General features: G+C 34.6%; 1 protein-coding gene across 1 annotated transcript; it reads left to right on the top strand.

The window, feature by feature from the left end:
• Positions 1–5,411: 5,411 nt before the first annotated feature.
• Positions 5,412–17,588, top strand: camk1gb (calcium/calmodulin-dependent protein kinase IGb). Its single transcript, XM_044123558.1, has 13 exons — positions 5,412–5,599; positions 7,189–7,291; positions 10,663–10,788; positions 10,873–10,947; positions 11,035–11,173; positions 11,770–11,893; positions 11,979–12,054; positions 12,812–12,924; positions 13,019–13,097; positions 13,185–13,272; positions 15,050–15,399; positions 16,046–16,132; positions 16,796–17,588. Exons 2-12 carry the CDS (start codon positions 7,206–7,208, stop codon positions 16,092–16,094), a joined length of 1,305 nt encoding a protein of 434 aa, XP_043979493.1. The 5' UTR covers positions 5,412–5,599; positions 7,189–7,205; the 3' UTR covers positions 16,095–16,132; positions 16,796–17,588.
• The last annotated feature ends 564 nt before the right edge of the window (positions 17,589–18,152 follow it).

An 18,152-nucleotide genomic window follows, 5' to 3' on the forward strand; every position in this document is an offset into this window, starting at 1 on the left:
GATAATTTAAAATAAACAGAAATGTGACACTGGATATTTTCATTTATCTGTGATTCATGTTGCACTTTTCTAGATTTGAAAGTAGTTATCTAAACGATTCCTCTTCTATCAATAAGGTTTATTTGCAAAATACAATGTACAGAAAACAAATCAAGCAAGAACATATTAAATGGCTTTAATACAACTAATATTACCAGAATGTTTCTGTGAATTCAACAGAAAAAAAAATGGCCTCAGAATTATTCAGGCCATTCATGACAAGAGTCTTCATAGGGTTGGAGCAATTAATCATGATTGATTATTAAAGTAATCGATTAATAATTTTATTACTCAAAAAAAGGCCGTTTGCAGAAAGAAAAACTAATTTAGTTCAGTAATTAAGCAAAAATAGACTAAAAATTATATAGATTTAGCATTTAGGATTAAAAATTGGTTCTAAGGATATTTCAATATGTAAATTAGTACCAATATCAATATAAGCTTTTTTTCCACTAAAGTTTTGAGACTTTTGGGTAGAAAAAGGAAAAACCCTACCCTGAAACAGACAGAAACAAGATAAAAATAAATATCAGTTGTTCATATCAGTCCAGTTTTATTTATTGGACTGATACCAATATGTTAAAAAATGACTAATATCGGCCAATACCGATGTTAGTCACGATATATTGTGCACTTATAATTGGTTTCAGCTGCTCATCTTTTAATAACTTCTTAAATTTGACCTTTACATGTATAATATGCAAAAAAGGCTCCAAAATTGACTAAAATACTCTTTAGGTTTGAGTCTGGAAAACTGCATTTTTAATTAATAACGGATGTTTAGGAATGTTGCTTTATTATGAAGATTATCTCTCAAAATCAAAATAATTGTACTGTTATTAGTGAAAGAAATTGTTGCACCTTTGCTGTATTTTTACAACTATTATTAGTATGAGACATTTAGAAATTTTTTTAAATCCTCTTTTCCACTCAGCCTTTTTATTTTCTTGATGTGTCTGTCTTACAGTTTAAGGCATCTGTCATTTACATTTGAAATGTAAACAATTAATTCTGTGAAATAATGAGCTGAATCCCTTCCTGTGAACGATTGACCCGGCTCTGCAGGATCCTTCATTGTTACGTCAGCTGGGAAAAGATCCAACCCTCTGCCTGCAACTCTAAACAGGATTAAATGCTGTTAGAAAAAGAGTTAAATAATGATTAACACCTATTTTAAAAATGTATACAATGAAGAATCTTTTCTTACTCAAGTCTTGAATTAAGTTTTCTACACAACTAATGCACATGTTGAAGAGTTTTATCTGGGTTAAAAGAGGAAACTGTTCCAAATTAATTAAAATATCTAATATGTGGGCAGCAAAAACAAGAGGTTTTAATTTTACCTCTGAAATAACTTACTGTTAATTCAACAAAAGCACATTTGCTGACTAACTGCGGTTATTTCTGGCACCTCCTGACCTTTAAAGCCGCCCTGAACGTTTGGACCTTCTAAATAAAAGTGCATAATTGCAGAGCACCCACTTGCTTCCAAATAAAAATTGTTGTATAACCTCGTAATATTTTAACAAACCAATGTTTTTTTTCCCCAACAGATATCAAACTAGCAGTGTGTGCAGCTGCCACATGCTCTCTACTCTCCTGTCTTTAATCCAGGTTATATGAGCATGGATTAAATTAACACCCAGATGAACACAAAGTAGTTTAATTAACCCACCTTCTGGTTCCTTCATGTCAACAGTCAAGCATGCAGTAACAATGAAAAATGTTACAATCTCTCGCCGTCGTTTTATCATTTCAGGAACAATTTAAATTATATAAGGCCTTTGATCCGTTTAGCGAAATCCTGTTGAGCATTAATTTAGTCACCGGGAATCTAAAGAGCTGCAGGTGATTTACATCACAGAAATGACATAATGAAAGGTGAGTCTTAGATAACGGCTGGTGGGGATTAAAGTGCTGTTGGTAGGACGGCGCTGCTCTAGTCAGACGTTTAAATAACAAAACAGTGGCAAATTGTACTCAGAAAATTAAATGTTTGATATTTCCATTTAGTTTAACTGAAATGAAACTTTTGTTTTTACATTGTGGAATAACTACAGAAGAAAAACACAACAGAATGCTAATAGTTTGTTTTCAACTTGGCAACTAATAAATGGTACATTATCTCAAATAAAACTGCTAGTCAGTGACATTTCTGTTGAACCCTGAGTAATACTGTCTGATTCAAAATGCTTCACATTTCACTTGTTTTGATATTTTTAGCACTTTTGCAACATGAATTAGAAAACCTTTGGAGTATTTTTTTTAAGGATTTTTCATTTTCAGCTTGATTTTCTCAGGAGGTTTTCTAAAGAGCTTTGATTCAAACGTCAACTTGACTGGAGGAACCGACATCGTTCACAGTTTGTCCAGAAACACATTTATAATTAAACATCAGAAAACCAAGATCAATTTCTGATATTGTTATTTAGCTGGGACATTTTCTGTCACTGTTACCCACTGAGTAAATGGCAAAAAGAAATTGGTGTGAGGCAAAACAACATTTTCACAGGAGCTTTATTTCTGAATTTTTATGCAGAAACATGCGTGTTTTGTTTTCTTACTTACCTGTAGTTTATAGACTATTTTCAGCTGAAAAACTTATGAAAGCTCCTGTCCTGATGACATGATGGCTCCTATTTTCACAGTAAAAAATATAAATCACTTGAAATACCTAAAATAGCAGATGACCACAATAACCTCTTGAGCCAGTATCCATGGCAACATAAAGGCGATAATCAGTTTGTTCATATTCTGTCTCTCTTTGTGCCAGATGGATTCACCTCAGGCAGCTGAGTCCATCAGAATCCCTTTGTTTGATTTTGCCACCAGGAGCTTTTTTAAACATCTTAAACATAAATGAAAACAATAACATAATAACATAATATCCAGGATATAATTACAGACGTTTGGGGAATTTTATAGATCCAACTTCTGCAAGTTTTCTTTTCCAGCCTAACACAGGAGCGCTTGATAACAATGACTAAAATTGAAAGAAAAAAATTATTATTACAACAACAAATGCAGGATTTTAACAGCATTTCTTCTTTTTTCTTCAGAATTTGCACTTGATGTCCACAAAGAATGACCCTAAGGCACTAGTAGCATCTTTATTGATCTGTTTTGTTTTGTTTTTGAGTTTTCTGTCTCAAAAAAAAAGAATACTCATCCTTTCTTATTTTTCTTTGTTTTAAATCCAGAAAAAAAACATAGTGCCACCACTATGTGGCTGTAATTTTAAAGCAAATAAAAAATTTACTTTAAAATTACAGCACATTTCCTAAAGTGGATATTTGTCTACATTTTTAAGTTTTTTTCTGCATTTTCTTTGCTTCTTCTGTCTCAGAAAAAAAGAATATTCATCCTTTTTTAATTTTTCTTTATTTTAAATCCTGAAAAATAAACTTAATGATGGTTCTTTAAAAATTAAAATACATTTCCGAAGCTTGATATTTGTCTAATTTTATAAGTTTGTTGTTTGCATTTTTTGTTTTGCACAAAAATAGAATATTCATCCTTGTTTTACATTTTCTTTATTTTAAATCCACAGTGGTTGTGTCCTAAAGTGGACATTTGTCTAAATTTATAAGTGGAACTTTTTTCAAAATGTTATGTGACATTTGCGGCTCTAAATTGGTTTTATTTGTTTTTCCTGAGAACAAAGTGACTCTTAAAGGTTGCAGATCCCTGGCCTGAAAGAAATCTGCTGGGTCTGCTGTGAATAATCCCAGTTTCCAATAAAGAGATTAGAAATAACCTCATAATTGTTCCCAGTCTGAGCATTAAACATGTCATTGCTGATAAATTCCCATCTAGCTGCAGCATTACCTCATGTCTTATATGGAAAACGTAAGAGCAGACTTATGTTGTTGCTTCTGAATTTCAGATTTTTACTTAAACATTATTGTTTTATCATGTGGTAAAATTAAAACCAAACGAGAGCATAGTTTGTATTTACCACTTGCCAAAGCAGCACATCTGCATGTACTCAGGATCTCTCTTCTCAGATGCATTATTTAATTTAAACCCAATAAAGACTTATTGTATTTTGCACAGACAGTGCTAATGTTTACCAGCTGTAATTAAGTGACCAGAGGGGACCATCTGCATGGTCTGCACAACATGTCCTCTGTCCCCGCTGCACGCCTGTTCGTACAGCAAGTGGCAAGAGCACCTGACGCAGATTAAAACATAAGCCTGTTAAAGGTTACCCTCATGTCGAGTGGTGTGCAGCATACCGCAATAATCCAAAGCCCTGCAGCTAAAGGATGCCTGCTGACCTACTATACATTATCTGTGAAAGTGATATCAACCCCAGAGGCTGTGAAGAAACCATTTGTACCCATAAAATAATGGATCTGATTCCACTAGGATGGTGAAATTAAAAAGTTTTGATACTGAAGGACCAAAATGACAATAATTCATATAAGTAACCAAAATAATTAACTAAATGAGCCAACCAAATTAGGTTTTTTTTTTGTTGTTTTTTTTTTCCAATATTAAACTTATAAAACTTTAACAAAAGCTGCAGGTGTGTGTCTCTGGTGAATTTTGGGCTAAAACATATTTGCTCCCCAACGCAAAGTTCACACCTGAAATTGGCTGCTAACAGATGTGCAATTATACAACCATACATCTTTGAAAAGCAATAGTAGGACCTCCTGCACAACCAACAAGAATGCAGCAAGTAGTTACTGGATTGTAAGCCAACAACAAAACACTTGTTTTTACTGAAGTCACTGTACGGTGCATACAGCAGTAAAACCAGCTGTTGAAACGTGTTGGAGCTCTGCTTGGGTTGCTGGGTGACAGGCGGGGCTTGGCTGTAACTCAACAATGAGGTTCTTGAAATGACTCATAGTTCTGCTTTTGAATGTGTAAACTTTTAGCTCACCTCTCTCAGTTTCACCCGTTCAGAAGACTTTGATGTGAATACTAGGGCTGGTTACCTAAGGCTAGTTAGCATAGCCACCGATGGGAGCAGAAAAACAGTTTTCCTGTAATGATGAGCTGTTTCTCCACTTTTACTACACTCACCAGGTTCATGAGGATGATTGACAGCGCTAAGCCCGGCCCCTGGCTCTGATTGATTGTTTTTGGTTGCAAGGCGCAGTTCTTCAATAGCAGCCCAGAGAGAGTATGGAGGATATCGGTCTTTTCACAGATCATCTGTCACATATTTTACTGTCACGTGGTGGAAAATGTTTTAAAAAAATAATGTTTTTATTTTTTTTATCTCATCTTGTCGCTTTATACTTTATTTAATAATTAAGCTATTTGTGTAAAATTCCCAACTCTTTAAAGAGTTGCTATTATTATTTTTATTCTCCTTTTGCTGCAGGGCTGTTCCGCTGCTGCAGGCAGATGAATGATGCGGCTGCAGGTGATCCGCTCTCAGTCTGAATGAGAAGCCCCGCCCCCTCCTGCTTCTGTCCACGGGGATGCAATAATCCCCGACGTGACAACGGCTATTTGAGCGCTGCTACACTCAGTAATCTTTCCAGACCCCGCTGAGTTTTTGGTAGGACAGTCGCAGCTTTTTACCGTGCAAAGCATCTCGGTGAGTCTCAGCTGTTTGATGTCTCATTTGTATTATGCGAACAGCTTGTTTAGATTAATAATTGACAATGTCTTCTATTTATTGTTGTGCTTTTTTCTTTTTTCTGTTATGGGTTCAAACCTGAGCTGAATGTCTGATGATTCATTTGTGTCGCAGATTTTATTTTATTTTTTCCGCGGATGCTGCAGCCTCTTCGGCTCCTCTGTTGGTGCATGAATGCATCATCCAGTCTCAGATAGCAGAGAGTATTTTCTCTTTTCAGTCACGACAGAATAACAGTAACAGAAATTAAACAGGAGAAGAAATGATCTCTTTTTTTAAAACTGCAACTTGTTGCATGTTTTTGACTTTTAGAAATCACTTGTTTCCTTGGTTTTGTTGTTTTTGCTGCATCGTCTGCAGTCATGTAAGGAAATGAAAACTGGATCTACTCTAAAACTCTCATTAATTTCAATGTTAAAGTTTAATTCATTTAAATGAACTTATTGAGACACTCAATAAGAAGAAACTAGGCTTCACTAATAAATTCTGCAGCCGATTTTTGGACCATCTCACTCAGTGTGAGGTTGATCCAAATGTACGTCATCTTTGCTTTTATAAACACGTAGTACCATTATAAAATATAAATCTGTGCAGTGTAACCAGTTATTTAGATAATTTCCCTCATGGGCTGTTTTATTTTTTGTTTGTTTGTTTCACCTAAAATAATAGTCTAAGTAATTTTTTGTCAAAAGGGATTTATTTTATTTGGTATAAATTTTTTTTGTTTGCCTAAATTAAAGAAGAGGTGGTGTTTTGTTTTGTTTTTGTTTCTTATCAGACAAAAACACTTCAGGCAAAAACAAATTCATTTATTTGTTTATGTATTTCAGGCAGACAATAAAAACAGCAAATAATAAAACAAACCATGCCAACTGACATGGAATTTTACACGACTTGTTCAAAAAGAAACAGGTAGAAGATACAATATTTTATAATTTTCTGACTTAGGTTATTAATTTTAGGATGGTGATGATATGTTTCATTCCTGTATGTTTCATTAGGCCTTAAGGTATTTCAGGGTGTCACCTGTGAGACGGTCAGGCCTCCAGATCAGGAGTTTCTAATCCCTTATATAAGAGGAAAGAGGACAAGAAACCAAAGTGGGTAACCTGCTCATTAAAAGTTCTCTAATCCTTCTTGGAACCTCCAGTTTTAATGGCTTCTCCCCGAACTCGGTTTTAATCCTTCCAGGTCTTGATCTGGTTATTTCCACAGGATCTGATTTTATTCCCATCAGTCGGTTTTGCTTTATTCACTTTGTGAAGTTGATGCACAGATGTGGTCTGAATAAACTGGCTTCTGATCAGATTATTGGGCGAAACCTTAGTCAGCTGCTGTCAGACAGCCTGAGCTGTGCGGCAGACATATCAACCTTCACAACTGCTTCGTCATGCCTGCGCCCTGCAGTAATCCCACATGACTGTCTGGACGTATGATTATTATATCACCATGGAGGAGTCGGCACGCTGAGCAGCAGCACTTTGACATCCGTGGAGCTTCGGTGTGCGCTGACCTCTCGGCTTGTGTCTTCTGTTTCCCTCTGAAAGAAATCCCAGCCGCTGACATGGGGCGCCAGGAGGGCGACTACGTGTGGAAGAAGAACACGGAAAACATCCAGGAGATTTTTGAATGCATAGAAGAGTTGGGATCGTAAGTACTTCGCTCATCTGTCTCTCGCTTGTTGTTTGAAATGTTCTGCACAGCTGGAGGTGGAGCAGATTAGTGGTTTGATTGGATTGACCTAAGGAGGCCTGTTTCGTTAAAGTTTTAATTTCCTGATGGAGTCTGTCTAATGAAGCAGAGACAAAGTTCATTCACTAAAACTGGGACCTGCCTATTGGTATTTTTCTTAAAACTTAGTAAAAAAAAAAACAGAGATCTGCTGCTCAAACAATCTTTCTTTTCATAAAGAAAATCTAAAGCTTCAAATGTCTCATATTAGCAAAATTAGGGGCAAAATTTACATTTTCATTCATGAATAAAACAGAAATAATGCAGCTTGAGCATAAAAAATACATGTACAACTCATGATAAAATTAAGTGACCACTTTTAATCATCAGTTCATCTGATTTCACTCTTTATATGAACTACTGACAACATGTCTCTGAAATCACAAGCAAAAATTTAGCATTAATTTCCAGAACATGAGAAAGAGTCACAATAAAGATGCAGCGCTTTCAGACCTCAAATAATGTAAAGACAACAGGTTTATATTCAGTTAGGAACAACAATACTAATATTTTAACCCAGGAAGAGTTCAGAAATCAGAGGTGCAGTGGCCTCTTCATTTTTTCCAGAACTGAATCTACTTTAGATTATTTTTTCTGTATGTTCCACATGTCACCTGTACAAACTTTTTTACTTTTTGTCAAATTCTCATTTCCATAAATGATCCTAAATGTGAAAAACTGACCTTTAAAAAAATATTTATGTAAATGTGAATATATTAGATGCTCCTGACATGAACAGTGGTCTTCTAATCAGTGTGTGGTGATAAGAAATATAAATTCAGTATTTAAATATGAAAAAAGACACTAAAATATAAAGCATTGGCTGAAGTCATTGCTCTGTAACCTGTTGCTCCACTCTGTGCAGACGGTTCTTAATCTCATCTGCTGGCCTGATTTCTTTCCCATCAGAGGTGATAATCAGCAAGTTGAGCATCTTAAAACCAACAGATATAAAAAAATAAAAATCTAATGTGCTGCCAAACTGAAAGCACAATCTTGTAGAGAATGCTGTCGAGGGATTTTGAGCTGCGAGGATCAGCAGTGATTAGTCTGTTTTCCCTGCAGGGAATGGTGTGTGACTCAGTTAGTCAAAAGCAATTACATTTATTTCCCTGAACAGCTTGAAAAAGAGGCTCAGGGTTTTGGTTATGTGGGCGAAGATTTATGGAAACCATAACGTGCTAAACGTTTTTTTATTGGTTCGCTAAAATTGTCTCTATGGAAGTTCACGGTCATTCTAGTGGTTGACCCACTTTCAAGAGAAATGTAGCTTCCTTTTGTTTGTTTTGTTAGTTTGCTGAGAAAAAAGATAAATTGTTAAAATTGTAGTACACACTTCAGCAATAATGTCAACTATGATTCACTGGAATTCATTGTGGCGTACCACAAGGTTGTGTCGTCAGCTCTGAACCTTTTTTTGTTGTTACACATAAATTATTATTAATCCGAAATTTATTAGTTGCAGATGATGGAGCAGTCAAAAAGAAAACGTTTGACATGAATAAACAAACAAAAAATTACAGCAAATTTTATAAAAATTATATCGTCAGCATCCTAAAATAATGGCCTATGTCATTTTATTTTATTTTTTGCCAAAAGTTATATATATTTGCCTAAATCATCTTTTGTGCAAAAGAAAATTACTCTAGGAAGATGATGACATTAAAATGCACCAAAAACTTGTGGAGAAAAAATTCAAAAATATGGTTTGATTGTCATTGTGAGATTTGACTATCCTAAATCTCTGTTTCCTTTTTGTTTTATTTAAAAAATCTTATATAGACTGTAAAAATGTTTAAGTGTATTAAAATACTTCTGCCTTTGCTTTTTGGGTGTTATTTGTGAATAAAAATAAATATGACATACATTGGTTCGACTAAATAAACTCAAATCTTCTGTTGTGCTGAAGGAGGTGTGGACTCTCTGGAGAGCCAGCTTGATGAAGAGGCTCTTATTGATTTTGTCTCTAATGGTGCCTGAATATTTCTAGCTGCTTGGTAATAAAAACAGTCCAGATCAGCTGTGACCTTTTTTTTTTTCCGTCTATATGAAAAGTGTGTCACCTTCTGGGCAGATGGCGGCTTTATGATATCCTGTCTGCCTGAAAACCTTGACACCTGTCCGTGACCCGGCCCGCTCAGCGTCTGCTCCTTAAGACGCCCCGCCGCCGCACATGCTCACCGTCTGACCTTTGGAGCCCTCGGCTGGCCACGGTTTCCGTTGCGTCAGGGATAAACGCTCTAATCCACCTGGAGGAACAACTATTCCCAGACTGCAGCTGAAGATAGCATGGGAACAGAACACAATAACAAGCTTCTGGCAGGCGAATAGTTAAGCTGCAGAGTTGATCAGAGCTTAATCTTATGATAACACACTTTTTTATTAGCTCCAAGAAACTCAGATCTGGACGTTTTTATTCCTAGAAGAGACATTAAAGAGAATAAATGAAACATTTCCTTTCTTTGTAACGCAAAAAACATACAAATAAATTGGTTATTCAATCAAATATTTTGAAACTACGGGATTGGGTTAATTTAAAAATTTTATTATTTATGTTTACATTATTACCAACTAATTTGCAAAAGTGTTTTTTTTGTATTTTGTCTTTTAAAACTAAAACTGTGTGAACTACTTTAAGCAAATGTGCATTTAAGTGAATTATGGAGTAAAATTATGGAATAATAATTTATTATTAATAAAGACTTGAAAAAATGCTTTACTTTAAATGAATCCAAAATAATTTTTAAGAAAAAAAAAATATTGTTTCCAACTTATATTCTTGACTGCAGCAAAAGAAAAACATAAATTTTTAATTATTAAAAAAGGTTTTTCTTCTTCCTGCTTTCTTTTCACTCATTTAGAGTAAATTGAATAAGAGAATGTGTTTGCATATGATAAAATTTGTTAAATTGAGTGAATAAACCTATTGATTGATTATTGATATGTTAAACTGAAAATAACTGCTGCAGTGCTTTGCAAATCTTCTCACATTTTGTCTTGTTTACTACCACAACCAACCACAAAATTTAAAAATACATACTTTCTTTCATTTCTCAAGTACGCACTGCCTTTAGTTGGTCTGTCACAAAAAAGGTTAAAAATAATTTTCTACTGACTCATCTGAAGCTGCTGAAGCATTAAATTATCACAACCTACAAATGAATGTGTTTAATTAACTTTCTAGCAGACGAACGGGAGAGCAGGTTAATGATTATGTGACTGTCTCATAAAGGAAGAACTCATTTCCTCCACCGCTGATTGTCTTGATGTCATTTGTGTGTCATCAACAGAGGCGCGTTCTCTGAGGTCTACATGGTGAGAGAGCGGAAGACCGGGAAGATGTTCGCCATGAAGTGTGTGAAGAAGAAAAAGAAGAGGGACCTCAACCTGGAGAACGAGATTGCTGTGCTGAGAAAGTAATTACTGTTTTATTAACCGTTCCTCAGCTGGAAGAGAGTTAAAAATGTCTCATAAAATCCTGTTTGTGTTTTTTCAAACAGAATCCAACACGAGAATGTTATAGGGATGGAAGATTTCTACGAAAGTCGGACTCATTACTACCTCATCATGCATCTGTGAGTTTTCCGTTTGTGTGAGAATCTAATCAGAGCTGCCAGTGATGGTGGTGATTGAATCTTACCGGAGTGGATTTTCTGTTTCAGGGTTTCGGGCGGTGAGCTGTTCGACCGTATTCTGGACCGCGGCGTTTATTCAGAGAAAGACGCCAGCAGGGTGATCCAGCAGGTTCTGGAAGCCGTCAGCTTCCTGCATCAAAACGGCATCGTGCATCGAGACCTCAAGGTGAAAAATCACATCCATATTTTATTCCCCTTTTAATTCAATAAACCAGAGTTGAGCTGTAACTTTATTATTATTTTTTTTATTTACTTTAATGAGTTAGTTTTTTTTTCCTATGCTGTACTTTTTACTTTTATTTGAGTAACTTTATCATAAAGTATTTCTACCCTTACTTGAGTAATGTTTCTGGATTTTCTACCCACTGAATGAAAAACAAACTTATTTACCCAAAATTCACCACACACCTGAAGTTTTTCTTAAAGTTTTGTACATTTTTATTGAAAGAAACTGTTTTGGAAACATTTTCTTTTGCCTGATTTTGTTATATTTTCTTACTTATATGAATTATTGATATATTGGCCCTTAAAATACCAAAATTTCCACTTAACTTTATATTTTGGTCCACCTGATGATGCAATTTTAAATATTAAATGATTGATAATTTGACTTTTTTACCAAATACTTGTTGATTAATCAATTAATCATCAGAATTATCATAAATAAATATCATAAATAATCATTAGTTGCAGCTCTAATTAGCCTTATAGCTACTTTAGGATGTTGGGATGAACAGATTTTGTGTGTTTATTCCCTCACAGCCAGAGAACATCCTCTATTACAGCCAGGACGAAGACTCCAAGATCATGATCAGTGACTTTGGCCTGTCAAAGATGGCCGATAACGGCATCATGTCCACAGCGTGCGGCACCCCAGGTTATGTAGGTAAGGAAAAGCTCTATAGAAAATGATCAGATACTAGAAATGTGACACAATATAAATTATTTTAACATTTTCTTTTCTCTCTCAGCTCCTGAAGTTTTAGCACAGAAGCCCTACAGCAAGGCAGTCGACTGCTGGTCCATTGGAGTTATCACATACATCCTGTAAGTATCAATTAAAAATCGATTTTCACATAAAAGGCTGCTTGATCCACCTGTGATCTATTTTCCTAAATACTAAAAGTAGTGATTAATTGATGAAGAATGCCTTTAGGAGGCGAGCATATGTAAATAAAATAAACATATGTTAATAGTAGGTGAACAATAGCACCCCCTAGTGGAAACGTACCTTCATGGAGCCGATATGCGGATTCAAATAGTAAAATTAGGAACACTGATTAACATATTTGATATGTATTGATCAGAGAGAGTAGTAACTAGTTATATTTAATCGTTTACATTTAATTTAATAACTGTTTTGAAAAAAATTTACTTTTAGGAGTATTTTATTTTACTGTTTTGTTTGTACGTATTGTTAATGTTACTTGAGACTGATTTGGAAATGTTATCTTTTGCCAGATTTTATTTTTCTTTGCTACTTACATGAATTGACATTAAAATACAAAAACATCCACTTAACTCTATATTTTGGTCCATCTGATGATGTCATTTTTAAATATTAAATGAGCATACTTTTCACTCAATACTTTTTTTTACTCTTACTTGAGTAAAAATACATTGAAGTAGTGCTGCTCCTACTTGAGAATAGTTTTTGAGTACTATTTCTTGTTTCACAACTTGGTGACTTTCTATGATGTATAACACTTTTAATCCATTTGTTGCTGAAAGATTATATATAAATAAACTTAAATTAAATTGAAAACATTCAATTAAATAACTAAATGCCCATTTTTCATTGCAGACTCTGTGGCTATCCTCCTTTTTATGAAGAAAGTGAGACAAGACTCTTTTCCAAGATCATGAAGGCTCAGTATGAGTTTGACTCACCATTTTGGGATAACATATCAGAATCTGGTAATTACATTCCCTTTTCATGCACACAACTCTCTCTTTATAGTGTTTTCTTGTCTTTTTTTCAATAAAGTAAGTGTCCCATTTTCCTCTGCAGCCAAGGATTTCATCCGTAATATGATGCAGAAGAACCCCAGCATGCGCTACACCACAGAGCAAGCTCTCAGACACCCCTGGTGAGTTGCACTCATTTGTTTCAGGTAATGGCCTAATCTCCATCTTGGAATAAATCTAAGCTTTCCATTGCGTTGTCCGTTCTCAAGGATAATCGGAAAGACGGCTCGGAGCCAAGACATCTACTACTCCGTCAGCTCTCAGATCCAGAAGAACTTCGCCCAGTCCAAGTGGAAGGTCAGTTTGCTCTCATTTCCTGGATTTAATGTGATGTAACCTGAAGTTGCAGTTTGGAGTCCATTAATCAGGTGTGCACCTAAATCCTTCCTGATTAAGGCCAGTTAAATAAGATGGGCTTATGGAAAAGTCACTATCTGATGATGAGGTACCAAACCAAATTGGATTGGTCCCCAATAGAAATTAGCTTAAAACATCTGCCAAGTTTATTTGTGTCGCACATTTCAGTTCATCATTAAAACCTCACCAACTACAACATTTTAATTTGTCAAAATGAAGAAAATACACATAAAATATGTAGATTATATTATTGTTCTCTAAACAGGTTGCAAATTAGTGTTTTTGTTTTGCATTAGTTTAATATTGACAAAGTTTTGTGTATATTCATAATAGAAACTCAGCTAATGTTCCGCTAACGTAGAAAATATTTTCAATTTCTTTTTTTCCATTAAATAAGAAATGCAAAAACATGCCATAAACTTCTAACTACTGCTTCTTGTTGTCTTCTTCTTCCTGGTTTGTTGATCATACGACTCATGAAATGTGATAAAAGTGTTTTTTTTTTGTTTTTGTTTTTTTACTTTTTATTTTCAGTAACAGTTTTATATCAACACATAAACATGTCCACCCCTGTCACAATTCACATCTTATTTATGCAGATCATTCCGGACATTTAACCCACACCAAGGAAGCTGGTCGTACAAATCCAGCTCTGCCAAAAGTCATCCAGGGAATGTTGATGAAGGAAACAGTCCAGCCGAGAAACATCTCCCTCAGATAGACATTGGACCCGTTAAGAGGCACTTATATTCATTAACATCCACGGATATATATAATACAATAATTACTGTGACAGGGACAGCAATAAACATAATGAGAATACAAACTAAAGCAGTAAAAGTACACAAAAAAAATTAATACAAAATACATTTGAAAGAAACACAAACAGACAAATAGAGGTGTCAAGGTTACAGTATGAAATTAGTTATAGGTCTCCACTTTGTTTCAAGGATCTCCATCTTGAGTTGCAGCCTTGATGTCGTTTTTTCCATAATATAGACTTTTCTAATTCTCTCTCTCCACTGTGTAATACTGGGAGGCTGTGGCCTCAACCAAGCATATGTTATACATTTTTTTGCAATCAGAAGCAAAACTTTGATGATAAAAGTGTTTTTATTGCAAAATATACCAATTTTGAAACAGTCAAAATAAGAATACGTCATAAAGCAAATTTATTTTCCAAATGTTAAATTATATAGTCAATGTAAACGTAGCTAGCGTAACGACTTTAAGGGAGGAGTAAATTCACGCCAGAAAAATTAGGAGATTTCTGAGTTTTAAATGGAGAAAATTTACTAGAAAAAACATAGAAATGTTGAGATTAATCTCAAATTTTCAAAAAATAAATGGAACTTTGAGTTTCAAAAGTTTAACATTTGCTAAAGAAAAATGTTATTTTCCAAAAGTCAAAAATTTTCAGAGTTTGAAACTCCAAGAAAAAGAAAATCCATATTTTTTCTTGAAAACTTATGAGATTAATCTTAGAAACTTGAGTATTTCTCCAGAAACGTTTCCACTTTTCAATCTCAGATTTATTTTGTTTTTTCTAGAAAATATCTATTAACCTAATTTTTTTTTCTTTCAATTTTTTGGACTTTTCAGATTCAGTATTTTTATCTTGCTTTGCTGATTTAAAACGTTCTGAACAAAATATTTGAAACGTTGTCTTGATCAGAGGCATGAAAGTGACGCCTGCTTTTCCTTGTTCTCCACACAGCAAGCCTTCAACGCCACTGTAGCCATCAATCACATGAAGAAGCTGCAGCTGGCGCACACAGAGCTGGCCCTGCGGCAGACCAGCGTCCCAGACATCAAAGTGATCGATGTGTCTTCGCCAACAAAGAGCCGCAAACATCCGGATCCGGAAAAGCCAGAGATCAAGAAAGAAGACATCAACAGCAACATGAGTGAGACGCAGCACATGTCTTTGCCCCAGAGCCCCGTCGATCTGAAGAACCACTTCCACCCACTGAAGGCCAGTCAGAGCCAGAACGCCGGGCAGCACACGCCCACCATGGCCGAGCAGGGGAAGCACGTGTACCACTCAGAGCCCGCCAACCTGAACGGGTAGGCGTCAGAGTCCAGTCAGGAATCTGGACTGTGTGACAAATGCAAACATCTCCAAAAAAAAGAGCAGGCGTACATTTCTGCCAAACAAAAAATATATATTCTAGAAAAAACTTGGAAATTTTTTAGTTTGAAAAGTTGAAAATTTGCTACAAGAAACTCTGACAATTTAGATTAATATCAGAAATTTATTAGAAAAAAAAAATCCTGAGTTTGAAAAGTCAAACATTTGCTTAAAGATTATCAGCAATCTTTTTGAAAAACTCTTGGAAATTTCCGAGGTGCAAAGGCTTAAAAAACTCAGAAACTTTTTGATTAATCTCAGAATTAAAAAAAAATACATGTTAGTTGTTTCAAGAAGAGCTTCAAAAGTCACAAATCTGTGTTGACTATTCTCGACTTTTGAAATTTCTGCGTTTTTTCTAAAGAAATTAACCCCAAATTTTCAAGTTTTCAAAGTCAAAATTTTCTTCTTTTTTTCTAGAATATTTCTGAGATTCATCTTAAAATTTCAGAGTTGTCTTTGGCAGAAATTTACTACACCGTTTTTTTTTTTTGTTTTTTTTTTTATTTTTTGTTTTTTTATCTGCATTGGTCTTAAACACATCTGATGTACAGTAATGTTTCTCTCTGCTTTTTTTTTTAGATATGCTAAAAACCGGAATGTACAGACCGGAGTTTGCTCTATCATGTGAAAACTGGATGAAGTTTTAATGGGTTAAAACTTTTTTTGGTAAGTAGAAAATCAAATGCAATATAAATTATCTTGCACTCTTTCACATTTTGTCACTTTACAAGCAGCATACAGTACATAATATATTTTGTTAGTATTTTATGTGAAGAGTCCACACAAAGTTGTCAAATTTTTCATATAATAAATCTAAAAAGATATTTATCATCAAGAATCAATATTTTCTAAAGCTCACCGAGTGTAGGCTTTGACTGGACCATTCTAACACCTAATCAAGCTTTGAGCTAAAGCACAACAACAAACACTAAACTCTGACCTCTGGCTATACTTAGCTCCTGGAAGCTGACCTTCCACCCAAATTTAAAATCTTGGATCTCATTTGCTTTTTCCGCACCTTTGTAAATATATTTGAATTTTATTGGCCATATCCAATTTCTTTAGGTTGTAAGTTCAGGTACAATTTGAGCTTTTGAAATGCTATCAGCTGCTCCCAGGTGTAAAAAAAAAAAAAAAAAAAGTGCATTGTTGCCATGGTTACACTTCATAACGGCTGTCTGAAACAACTCAGAGCAACACAGAGTGAATGAAAGCCTGATAAAATACACAAATTTGAGGTTATAAAGTGACAAAATGTGCATGAATACTCCTGCATCTCAGTTCCAGCTCATAGCAAAGACGAAACTCTTGTGTTTCTGCCCCCTGCAGGTCAGTGCTGCTGTTTTGACTCGATGTGACGCCGTCTTGTGTCAGCAGCTCCTCTCTGCTCAGAGTCAGAGGAGGTTGACCCCCAGTGGACCCGACCAGTCCGCACCATCAGTCTGTGGGGCTTCTTGTCGGAAAGAGTGCCAATAAAAACTCAAACACTCACATGAAACGTCCAAACATTTATCTAAGACACACATTGCAGACGTTGAGTTTCAAAGGACAGGATGGTGGATTGGAAAAGAGAGTTTCTGATCTTTTTAAGGAAAGTCCACTTGATACCTTTTCGTGTTTGTTTGCAGCTTTTTTTCAAAGGATCATTTGAGATCTGAAAAGCACAGACAGGAAGGAGACGATAACCTTTACCCACTTTTGTAAATAAATAAAAACCCACATTGTAAATAAATCATTTTTAAAAAGTGCTCACAGCTTCTAGTAAGCAGCACTGATGTAAAATTAGTTCTTTATTCTTCCTGTAAATGTTTTTCTTTGCCTGCTGAAGCGAATAAATCACATTTAATATGAATGTTGCAAGTATGATTAAAAATTGCCAATGAATAGCTCTTGCATGCCATCAGTGATTTAAAACCTAAATGTTTATTAATTGCTTAGTTAAAGCACACTTTGTAATGTGAATTTTTTTTATGTTATTTTATTCAGTTTGGTGCGGTTTTGTTGATCTTGTTTGCAGTATATTCTGAATAAATCTGGTTGGCTCAGAAATAAAAGCTAAATGTGAAAATTGTCACTCATCTACTTGAACTTGTGAGTCAATAAAATATTCATTTACCAAAAATGTTTCTCAAGTTGTTTTCTGTTGTTTTAACAGAGATATTTTTAAAAATAACTACAGGAATAAAAATATATATATTAATAAAAATAAATAATAAAAGAATTTAAAAATCTACATATAAAACATAAAATGAAATGTCTGAAATAGGCTAATTCTGACCTGTTGAAATTATTTTCAGCATTTTTACTGACTAAAGTAAGCACTGATTAAAGTGCTCAGAAGGTTTTGCTACATATAATTTGACTCAGGTATAATAAAAATTGTAAAATAGGCCAAAAAAAATTTTAGAAAATCTAGCAGTGAAGATTTCATCATCCCCTAAAACAATGAATAGAGAGGAGTGTTTTGTATATTAGGTATAAAAAGTCAGCAAGAATATTTTTTAAACTAGGTTAAAAAAAAATAAAGACTGGCCTAAAAAATACCTGAACTTTTTTATTAGAGCATTTATATATGACTGACTGATCAAAACTGCAAATAAATGTTTTTCTCACTGTATTCTCCTATTTTCAGAAACTCTTCAGGGATATTCAAACGTTTTTACCTTTGACCTGATATAGTGTCTCC

Source organism: Gambusia affinis, linkage group LG01 (assembly GCF_019740435.1).
Source record: "Gambusia affinis linkage group LG01, SWU_Gaff_1.0, whole genome shotgun sequence".
NCBI classification, from domain to species: domain Eukaryota; kingdom Metazoa; phylum Chordata; class Actinopteri; order Cyprinodontiformes; family Poeciliidae; genus Gambusia; species Gambusia affinis.

What these genes read in the sequence shown, in the direction of transcription:
- camk1gb (XM_044123558.1), top strand. Translation starts at nt 7,206, where the DNA reads ATGGGGCGCCAGGAGGGCGACTACGTGTGGAAGAAGAACACGGAAAAC. An exon ending in GGAGTTATCACATACATCCT is followed by an intron (nt 12,055 to 12,811) that starts GTAAGTATCAAT and finishes TTTTCATTGCAG; the next exon opens with ACTCTGTGGCTATCCTCCTT. An exon ending in CAAGCTCTCAGACACCCCTG is followed by an intron (nt 13,098 to 13,184) that starts GTGAGTTGCACT and finishes TCCGTTCTCAAG; the next exon opens with GATAATCGGAAAGACGGCTC.